The sequence below is a fragment of the Littorina saxatilis genome, linkage group LG11 (genome assembly GCF_037325665.1).
Source record: "Littorina saxatilis isolate snail1 linkage group LG11, US_GU_Lsax_2.0, whole genome shotgun sequence".
NCBI classification, from domain to species: domain Eukaryota; kingdom Metazoa; phylum Mollusca; class Gastropoda; order Littorinimorpha; family Littorinidae; genus Littorina; species Littorina saxatilis.
The window spans coordinates 5,471,978-5,483,437 of NC_090255.1; the positions used below are offsets into that span (position 1 = coordinate 5,471,978).

Consider the following 11,460-nt stretch of genomic DNA (forward strand, 5'->3'; position numbering starts at 1 on the left):
TGTGCCGTCAGTGTCACTTGTGTCATAGTGTCAGTATGTGCATGAGTGTACGTTTGTCTGTGTGTGCGTGTGTCGTAAGAGAGAGAGAGAGAGAGAGAGAGAGAGAGAGAGAGAGAGAGAGAGAGAGAGAGAGAGAGAGAGAGAGAGAGAGAGAGAGAGAGAGAGAGAGAGAGAGAGAGAGAGAGAGAGAGAGAGAGAGAGAGAGAGAGAGCGATACTTCTTTGGCAATTTTGGACCAGACAGCGTCTTTATGTTTAACAGTTAGACTGTTCTGAAATTTGGACAGAATAACCGTTCTTTCGTAAAACACTTCTGTCAAGAGTACAGCAATTTCACCATCTGAAAAAGGCGCAGAACGCCCCTCTGTGTCTACTTTCTTTTTGAGCGGCACACGTGCCTTGCCATTTTCGTTGACTGCCATGTTGATAGAAACGTGCGAATGCATATTAGTAGGGATTCCCCCAATTTCCCCGACCTTGACCTTAATACTCTCGCTGTCACTACTTTGGCGTTCAAGTCAGTTCATGCATTGTGAACAGTTAGAAAGTTGACTTCGGGAGTTCCCACTTCGAAAAGAGGCCTCTACTTCCAGTGTTTCTTACTTCTAGTTCATGCATACGGGCCCAGCCTGCCACCCTTGTTGGCCTCCCGACGGGACTGCAACCTTCGAGACTCCCTGGTTCGATCCTCTCTTCGTTCGCCAGTTCCCCTACAACCCGGCACACACGCATGCCAGAACCCTCGTTGCCACACCTACCCCCACATTTGCCATTCTACCACTCTGACCGGCCCCCAAAAAGATTTCAACATTAAACGCACGTTCTCTTGCACTAGCCGCAATCTCATCTATGCCATATCCTGTCTCAAATGCCCCAAAGTACTCTACATTGGTGAGACCGAAAGAACCCTCTCTACCCGCTTCACCGAACATCTGGCAGATATTCGGCATCGCCGCTGTACTGTAGGTCTGTTGCCCAACATTTCAACAGCAGCAACCACACCTCCCTGGATGCACGTGTGAAAGGTGTCTGGCAAATGTACAGCACCTCCACAGACAGAAAACAAGTAGAGTCCGATTTTATATTATTCCTGGGCACATCCACACCTGATGGTTTGAATGCGAAAATGTGATGTACTTGTATTCCCCAAACATACTGTGGATTTACAGTACCTGTGTGTGTGTGTGTTTGAGTGTGAATGTGTGTGTGTGTGTTTATGTGTGATTTCATGTGTTTGGTTGTGTGTGTGTGTGTGTGTGTGTGTGTGTGTGTGTGTGCGTGTGCGTGCGTACGTTTGTTTCCCCCCCCCCTCCCCCCTTTTTTTAAAATTTTATTTTTATTATTTTTTATTTTTATTTTTTTAATTTTTTATTTATTTTTTATTTTTTTATTTATTTATTGTTTATTTATTTATTTCCTCTGTCCCCACCCCCCCCCCCCCCCCTTTTATGAATGTGTATCACTTTTAGTCTAGTGTGCCTGTGCCCATGACATCATCCAACCACTTCTCTCCCCTTTCATTCATTTCCGTTCCTAGAGTTCCTTCCCTTTTTTGCGTGTTTCCCCTCCATTTTCTTTCAAACCTTGTTCGTTCCGTGTTGCGTCTGCTTTTTGTTGTCTTTTGTGTTCTTGTTTTTCCTGATGAAGCTTCCATAAGCGAAAATTCGTACCGTCTTGTCCCGTTCTTGTATTGGTGAGTACAGTATTCCTTTGTTTTTTAACTTCGATTAGGTATATCAAACTAAGTTTTACTTTTGCAAAACTAAGGAATTACACATTGAATTGAATGAGTCAGACAGACGGAGACATAGAAAGATAGACAGAGGACAAAATATAATCTGAGAAAGAAACCCCTTTACAATTTTTACTATGACTCTATGTTTGAAATAAAATGTGGGAAGGAGAAGCCATAATTCATCACCTTTCAGTATGACGTCATGTGCGTGTTCCCCACTTGTAATGATGTGCTTTTATCCTGTTATCGGCTGCACTGAGCTTGGAAATTTAATTTTAATTCAACAATCCGAATTTGCTAAGTTTCATGGTGTGTCAACTGATTCCGTTCATCCACCGGATGTTTCCGTTCATCCGCAGGATGTTTCCGTTCATATGGCCTCATTTCCGTCACTTGCTTGGGGAAAAAACGTTGTGGTAAGTCCTGTGGGCAGCGTGCTCGTGTGATATTGAAAGAATAAGGTAGGGAAATGGTTGGGCTATGTGTACCATAACTACCAAGGTGCTAGTAATCCTAATAATAACACACGCGGGCCAAACGTGGCAAAATTGCTTGATTTTTTATCATTTTCTTGTTTTTCTCACTCTGTTATTGAATCTAACCCCTGATTTGCACATGATCACCAAAACCATTGCCTGTTACGACATTTCGCTTGAACAGAAGTTTATAGAAACCCATGGCTTTTGTACAATCCCTTGTCTTTTGAAAACATGCAGATTCCGTTCATACACCATGTTTCCGTTCGTACCAAAGTGCATGTTTCCATTCGTACGAAAAGCGTTTCCGTTCATACACATTTGTTAGATCAGAGTGAAACAGGCCCCCACTACAAGTTCTATGTATTCCAATCGTCTTCAAATAGCACAAAGTACGAATGCGTGTGATATTGGACCTATGTGAACCATAAGATGATTTGAATTTGCATAAAACAGTTTTGTGTCTGTTCGTACTGATTTTGACGGGAAAATGTGTCCGTTCGTACCACTTTCATCAAATTGTTTTCGTTCGTACGCTTTTCAGTACCCCCCGCGGGTTAGGGGGAAGAATTTACCTAATGCTCCCCAGCATGTCGTAAGAGGCGACTAGCGGATTCTGTTTCTCCTTTTACCCTTGTTAAGTGTTTCTTGTATAGAATATAGTCAATGTTTGTAAAGATTTTAGTCAAGCAGTATGTAAGAAATGTTAAGTCCTTTGTACTGGAAACTTGCATTCTCCCAGCAAGGTAATTAATATTGTACTACGTTGCAAGCCCCTGGAGCAATTTTTTTATTAGTGCTTTTGTGAACAAGAAACAATTAACAAGTGGCTCTATCCCCTTTCCCCGTCGCGATATAACCTTCGTGGTTGAAAACGACGTTAAACACCAAATAAAGAAAGACGTCATTATTCACGACAAATTGTGTGAAAAAGTGTCACGCATCTGTATGGCTGGGTGATAAACAAAGGGGAAAACGTAAAAATGTATGCTTTTATTCAGTTGAATTGATTCTAGCTTGATAAGGAAAATGGCCGTTACGAATGCATCACTTGTGACACAAAAAACTCTGTGACATCAAATTCGTCCAAATTGTGTCTTCGGTTGAATGAATGCATTTTCTGCATCTTCTACACTTGTTGACTTGATTGCAAAAGAATTAATGATTGTAACCGAGGTTGGACAAATCTAAGTGAGCGTGACAACATTCGATGCGTACGTATCGCTTTTTCAACTTCATTTTTTGGGGTCTCAAACACAAAAGAAACAAGTCGCGTAAGGCGAAAATACAACATTTAGTCAAGCTGTCAAACTCACAGAATGAAACTGAAGGCAATGCTATTTTTCAGCAAGACCGTATACTCGTAGCATCGTCAGTCCACCGCTCATGACAAAGGCAGTGAAATTGACAAGAAGAGCGGGGTAGTAGTTGTGCTGAGAAGGATAGCACGCTTTTCTGTACCACTCTTCGTTTTACCTTTGAGCGTGTTTTTAATCCAAACATATCATATCTATATGTTTTTGGAATCAGGAACCGACAAGGAATAAGATGAAAGTGTTTTTAAATTGATTTCGACAATTTAATTTTGATAATAATTTTTATAGTTTTAATTTTCAGAGCTTGTTTTTTATTCCAAATATAACATATTTATATGTTTTAGAATCAGAACATGATGAAGAATAAGATGAACGTAAATTTGGATCGTTTTATAATTTTATTTATTTTTTACAATTTTCCGATTTTTAATGACCAAAGTCATTGATTAATTTTTAAGCCACCAAGCTGAAATGCAATACCGAAGTCCGGCCTTCGTCGAAGATTGCTTGGCCAAAATTTCAATCAATTTGATTGAAAAATGAGGGTGTGACAGTGTCGCCTCAACTTGTACAAAAAGCCGGATATGACGTCATCAAAGGTATTTATGGAAAAAAAAGAAAAAAACGTTCGGGGATATCATTCCCAGAAACCCTCATGTAAAATTTCATAAAGATCGTTTTAGAAGTTTGGTCTGAATCACACGCACGCACACACACACACACATACACCACGACCCTCGTTTTGATTTCCCTTCTATGTTAAAACATTTAGTCAAAACTTGACTAAATGTAAAAACAACATTTGCACAGGAATGTACCTTTATCGTTTCACAAAGTGACTTTTCAACAAATCATCCAAAATCAACTTATCGTGTAAATAAACTGTAGCTTCCAATATATGTACAGTAGTACCTGCCATATCCGGTCACCCATTAGTCATTGCAAAGGTGACCGCAAATATCAGGTGGCCGTTCATTACAGGCCCCCTCCTCCTCCAAAAAACCCCCCAAAAACACGATCAAGTTTTCATGAAGAAAAGAAAGCGATCATCCACGAGCCGCCGATTTATTGTCTCTGTTTGTTTGTTTGTTTGTTTGCTTAACGCCCAGCCGACCACGAAGGGCCATATCAGGGCGGTATTGTCTCTGTTAGTTTTGCTTTCGTTTATACATCTTAATTATTTGCGTGTTTAACTCGATCGTCCTGGCTAAGCTATTGTTTCGTATGTTTCTATGTGTGTTGTTTGGATTATTATATATGTATTTGAGCGTCAGATAAACAAGTGTTTCAAACTCACATCAGCTGTGATCGATCCGTAAGTGACTGCCGTAAATGTACATGTATGCGCATGTCTGTATTTACAGTTTGCGCATGCTTAAGTATTCATGTCGTCTGCTCGTGCTGTGCCGTCTGTGCACACAACACACACACACACACACCACAGGCGCTCGCCCGCGAAAGTGACCGTTAAGTGGCCGCTCCTGTCGAGTAAGAGGCTCACCTTAGGGCAAAAATCAGTGACCGTTGACCGCGTCAGACAGGTTAACGGCCATTAAGAGTCAATTATAGAAGGAAAACTCATTAGTCATGGGAAAGCTGGCCACTCCGGGCAGGTTCACGCCCACGAAAGGGCCGGAAATGGAAGGGACTACTGTACCGAGCCTGTTCTCATTTTTCTTACACATTTGCTTGTGTGAAAATTTCATTTTAAGTGACCGACGTAAGAATTCACCAGCTTTGAAGAATGACTCATATGTATTGACACATCTGGAGATTCTGGTTGTGTTGCTTTTTTCATTGTGACACACATGGATTACACAAATATTATGTGCCTCTTTTTCAGCAGCTGAAGTCAAGACAGAGCCATTCCCAGCTTTGACTGAGACAAGCAATTCAGCAGCTGAAGTCAAGACAGAGGCATTCCCAGCTTTGACTGAGACGAGCAGTTCAGCAGCTGAAGTCAAGACAGAGGCATTCCCAGCTTCGACCGAGACGAGCAATTCAGCAGCTGAAGCCAAGACAGAGGCATTCCCAGCTTTGACCGAAACGGGCAATTCAGCAGCTGAAGTCAAGACAGAGGCATTCCCAGCTGTGACCGAGACAAGCAGTTCAGATGCTGAAGTCAAGACAGAGGCATTCCCAGCTTTGACTGAGACGAGCAATTCAGCAGCTGAAGTCAAGTCAGAGGCTTTCCCAGCTTTGACCAAGACGACCAATTCAGCAGCTGAAGTCAAGACAGAGGCATTCCCAGCTTTGACTGAGACGAGCAGTTCAGATGCTGAAGACAGCACTGCTACAAGTTTGTGTGAGCGTGGTGCAAGTATTGTTTCTGGCGGTGTGAAAGATGCATTCTCTCCTGTGCCTACAGGCTGTGATTGTCAAGTGCAAGTCAAACAAGAGCCAGTAGACTCAGCACAAAAAGTCGAGAGTATGGAACACAGTGACTTGAAATCCACTGACACTTTCGGCTGTGAGATAGCAAGAGTGAAATCAGTTGAGGTGGAAACATGTTCAGCCCCTGCAGCAGATACATCTGTGGTCTCTTCACATAAGACAAAGAGATCACTGGACAAAGAGACAAGCCACAATACCAAGGACAAAGGAACAGTGCTCAGAACACCCATCAGTAGGAAAAGTAGAGCTTTAGTGAAAGAAGGAAGTAACGATTTAGATGGAGCAAAATTTGCTCGCAAAAATAGTTTAAAGAGCCACATGTTGACACATACAGGAGAAAAGCCACATGTCTGCCCTGAATGTACAGCAAAATTTACTCAGAAAGGGAGTTTAAAGATCCACATGTTAAGGCATACTGGAGAAAAGCCACATTCCTGCCCACAATGTACAGCCAAATTTGCTCAAAAAGTGAGTTTAAAGAAGCATATGTTAACACATACAGGAGAAAAGCCACATGTCTGCCCTGAGTGTACAGCAAAATTTGCTCAGAAATGGAGTTTAAAGATCCACATGTTTAGGCATTCTGGAGAAAAGTCACATTCCTGCCCACAATGTACAGCCAAATTTGCTCATAAAGCGAGTTTAAAGATGCATATGTTAACACATACAGGAGAAAAGCCACATGCCTGCCCTCATTGTACAGCAAAATTTGCTCATAAAGAGAGTTTAAAAAACCACATGTTAATTCATACTGGAGAAAAGCCACATGTCTGCCCTCATTGTGCAGCAACATTTGTCAAGAAAGGAAATTTAAAGACCCACATGTTAATGCATACTAGAAAAAAGCCACATGTGTGCCCTCATTGTACAGCCAAATTTTCTCAGAAAGGAAAATTAAAGATCCACATGTTAAGGCATAAAGGAGGAAAACCACATGCCTGCCCTGAGTGTACAGCAACATTTGCCAAGAAAGGAAATTTAAAGATCCACATGTTAACACATACAGGAGAAAAGCCACATGTCTGCCCTGAGTGTACAGCAACATTTGCCCAGAAACATCATTTAAACAACCATATGTTAACACATACAGGAGAAAAGCCACATGTCTGCCCTGAGTGTACAGCAAAATTTGCTCGGAAAGAGGGTTTAAAGATCCACATGTTAAGGCATACTGGAGAAAAGCCACATTCCTGCCCACGATGTTCAGCAAAATTTGCTCAAAAAGTGAGTTTAAAGATGCATATGTTAACGCATACTGGAGAAAAGCCATGACCTCCGAAAATCTGGGATAATCAAATATTAGAATGGAGGTGAATTTACAGAGGCTATGAATATGAAAAGATAATCTGAGTAATACGATCTTAAAGGGGAGGGAGTCTTATATTGGGGGTCTTAAAAGGGGGTTCCATTGTATTCACTTGTAAAGATAACTTACTTATCATACAGTGGACCGTTAAACTAACCACTCACCGGAGAGCACCCAGCAGACTACTCAGTCACCCCCTGCGGGTTAGGGGGAGTCCTATATTGGTTGGGACGAAAAAGAATTTACCCGATGCTCCCCAGCTTGTTGTAAGAGGCGACTAACGGATTCTGTTTCTCCTTTTTTTTTACTCTTGTTAAGTGTTTCTTGTATAGAATATTGTCAATGTTTGTAAAGATTTTAGTCAACCAGTTAAGAAATGTTAAGTCCTTTGTACTGGAAACTTGCATTCTCCCAGTAAGGTAATATATTGTACTACGTTGCAAGCCCCTTGAGCAAATTTTTGATTAAATTACATATTCTTACTCCAATTCTCATAAATGCATTGACTTCAGTCTCACATGCTAGATGTTGAAAAACCACTCAAATTATGAGAATTGGGTAAGTATATTAATCAAATGAAAATTTACTAAGAAATTTTCCATTTGTGCTTTTGTGAACAAGAAACAAATGACAGGTGGCTCTATCCCATCTTCCCCCTTCCCTCCGTCACGATATAACCTTGAACGGTTGAAAACGACGTTAAACACCAATTAAAGAAAGTACTCAGTCAACAAGTAATAGCAGAGAGACTGGTCAAGTCTCCTGTCCCTAGCCTTTATTTGATATTGGGTGAATTTAGCTAACCTGAGGGTCAGAATAAAAGAACACGAAATGTAATTTGTGGGAACGTTTGTGATTCTTTCTTTCTTTCTTTCTTTATTTGGTGTTTAACGTCGTTTTCAACCATTCAAGGTTATATCGCGACGGACGTTTGTGATTGACAAAACAATTATAACAATCACAAATATATGTCGACCCACAGACAAACAATAAGTAACAAGCGCTTAGCTTGGCTGAGTTTTTGGCCGCTTGCTGGTAAACTGGAAGCAAATGAATCTACAAGTATTGAATGTTGGAACGTTGGCAGTCTATTTGTTTTTGGATTTAACCTTTGGGTCAGTTACTCCAATCGAACTATTCTTTTTAAAAAAATTTTTTTTTAAAACAAAAACATTTATCTTTTTATCCCCCTCAAAGTGAATTTGACGCACCCACTTGCTAGCAGACTCACTCGGATGATTCTCTTTCTGTCTCTGCATATTTACACCCTGCCCCACAGTAGTGATCCGAGATACTATAACATCCTGAGATACCAGTGATTTCAGCTAATGGTGATCTCAATATAGCCTGTGATCAAAGCTACTGGTTATCAGAGAAACAAATAATCACAGAAAAATAATGTATGAAGTGGGATAAGGCTCTTTCCATGGTTACTGTCTGTAAATATATGTACATACCAGTGATGTTCCGAGGCATCGGTCATCGGTCATAGACCGATTTAGGTTGTAAAATGACCGATTGCAAACACCTCTGTCCCGTCAAATGTCCGATCCGATCGCGAAGTCAGCGGTCGTCCGATAGTATTACGTCTAGAGCGGTCACTGCAAGAAGAATCTGTACAAACTGAAGTATCAAACCCCGTTAAAACGAGTTCAAATCGGGGCCTACTAAGCTACTTGAACTTCAATTTTCACTCTCGGTCGAACAATAACACAAGGGACGCAACTCTCGACCGAACAATATTACAAGAGCCACAACTCTCGCTACTTTTGACAGCGACACTTTACTTCCGCCGCCACATTACTGCAAAGATGCCGCCGAAGAAAAAGGTTTGCGTGGGAAAAGGGCAGACACTTTTGAGTGGCTTTGTTAAAAAAAATGGACGACACGGACAGTCAAGATCACTTGTCACTTGTGACATTAATTCTGAAGCATAGTGTGTGTGTGTGTGTGTGTGTGTGTGTGTGTGTGTGTGTGTGTGTGTGTGTGTGTGTGTGTGTGTGTGTGTGTGTGTGTGTGTGTGTGTGTGTGTGTGTGTGTGTGTGTGAAAGATCACTTATGACATCCTGAAGCATGTGTCTGTGTATCAATCAATCAATCAATCAATATGAGGCTTATATCGCGCGTATTCCGTGGGTACAGTTGTAAGCGCAGGGATTTAAAAAAAAATTTTTATGCAATTTATATTGCGCACATATTCAAGGCGCAGGGATTTATTTATGCCGTGTGAGATGGAATTTTTTACACAATACATCACGCATTCACATTGGCCAGCAGATCGCAGCCATTTCGGCGCATATCCTACTTTTCACGGCCTATTATTCCAAGTCACACGGGTATTTGGTGGACATTTTTATCTATGCCTATACAATTTTGCCAGGAAAGACCCTTTTGTCAATCGTGGGATCTTTAACGTGCACCCCCAATGTAGTGTACACGAAGGGACCTCGGTTTTTCGTCTCATCCGAAAGACTAGCACTTGAACCCACCACCTAGGTTAGGAAAGGGGGGGAGAAAATAGCTGCCTGACCCAGGGTCGAACACGCAACCTCTCGATTCCGAGCGCAAGTGCGTTACCACTCGGCCACCCAGTCCCAGAGAAGATGATGTCCTCCATGTCCTCCAAGCGCAAAAGAAGGGGGAAAGGGAGATAAATCAACAAAAAAAACCAAGTCGCGTAAGGCGAAAATACAACATTTAGTCAAGTAGCTATCGAACTCACAGAATGAAACTGAACGCAATGCAACGCAGCAAGACCGTATACTCATAGCATCGTCAGTCCACCGCTCACGGCAAAAGCAGTGACAAGAAGAGCGGGGTAGCAGTTGCGCTGATAAGGATAGCACGCTTTTCTGTACCTCTCTTTGTTTTAACTTTCTGAGCGTGTTTTTAATCCAAACATATCATATCTATATGTTTTTGGAATCAGGAACCGACAAGGAATAAGATGAAAGTGTTTTTAAATTGATTTAGAAAATTTTATTTTGATAATAATTTTTATATATTTAATTTTCAGAGCTTGTTTTTAATCCATATATAACATATTTATATGTTTTTGGAATCAGCAAATGATGGAGAATAAGATAAACGTAAATTTGGATCGTTTTATAAAAAAAATTTTTTATACAATTTTCAGATTTTTAATGACCAAAGTCATTAATTAATTTTTAAGCCACCAAACTGAAATGCAATACCGAAGTCCGGCCTTTGTCGAACATTACTTGGCCAAAATTTCAACTAATTTGGTTGAAAAATGAGGGCGTGACAGTGCCGCCTCAACTTTCATGAAAAGCCGGATATGACGTCATCAAAGACATTTATCAAAAAAATGAGAAAAAAACGTTCGGGAATATCATACCCAGGAACTCTCATGTCAAATTTCATAAAGATCGGTTTAGTAGTTTGGTCTGAATCGCTCTACACGCACGCACACACACACACACACACACATACACACACACACACACATACACCACGACCCTCGTCTCGATTCCCCCCTCTATGTTAAAACATTTAGTCATAACTTGACTAAATGTAATGAGCAATGAAAAATGAAACCAAAACGAAACAAATCAGAATTTAGCAGGACAGAGCAGCTGTAAAGAAATAGCTGTTTACACGTTTATTTCTGTTTTTGTTTTAAATAATTAAAGTGCTTGCCAAAAAAAAGTTGTTCTTTCATCAGTATGTATACAAACATCAATTTTGATGCATTTTTTGTTTGCTTGCTTGCTTGCGTGTGTGTGTGTGTGTGTGTGTGTGTGTGTGTGTGTGTGTGTGTGTGTGTAATCGTATTGTTACTATACCATCTCCTTTCTCTCTCTTTCTGGATCACCCACACTGATTTGTGACCCTCCACCACGAAATGAGTCACATGTCACATCACGCTGTTCTGCGCTAGGCTTAATATAAGTCCGGGGAGTGTCTGGTAACAGTGTGAAGGTCATCTTAGGCAGAGGGTTATAACTCAAACGTTTTCCCTCTTTTCTAAAACGGGTTTCACCACTGGATAGAGCATAACAAACTCTTTAGGAAACTTATGTACAAATATGAAAATCATGCAAAGGTGATATGCGACTCAGTCCGTGGTGGAGGGTCACATTTGGCGGAACAGAGACATCTGATTCCATAGGGAAGCTCACTTAAAATCAAAAATAGCACTATCACAGTTCTTTTGGTTTGACATTAAGTTTAGCAAGAAATTCATTTACAAATTTGCAGGTTCATTCAGGTG

At 40.9% G+C, this 11,460-nt stretch overlaps 1 protein-coding gene across 1 annotated transcript in view; it reads left to right on the plus strand.

Annotated features, from left to right (window-relative positions):
* Positions 1–10,925, plus strand: part of LOC138979606 (gastrula zinc finger protein XlCGF57.1-like) — a 22,420-nt gene extending 11,495 nt beyond the window's left edge. The window contains exon 3 of the mRNA XM_070352317.1: positions 5,370–10,925. Within this exon, the coding sequence (XP_070208418.1) occupies positions 5,370–7,192 (1,823 nt within the window). The 3' untranslated portion in view covers positions 7,193–10,925. The remainder of the gene's footprint in view (positions 1–5,369) is intronic.
* The last annotated feature ends 535 nt before the right edge of the window (positions 10,926–11,460 follow it).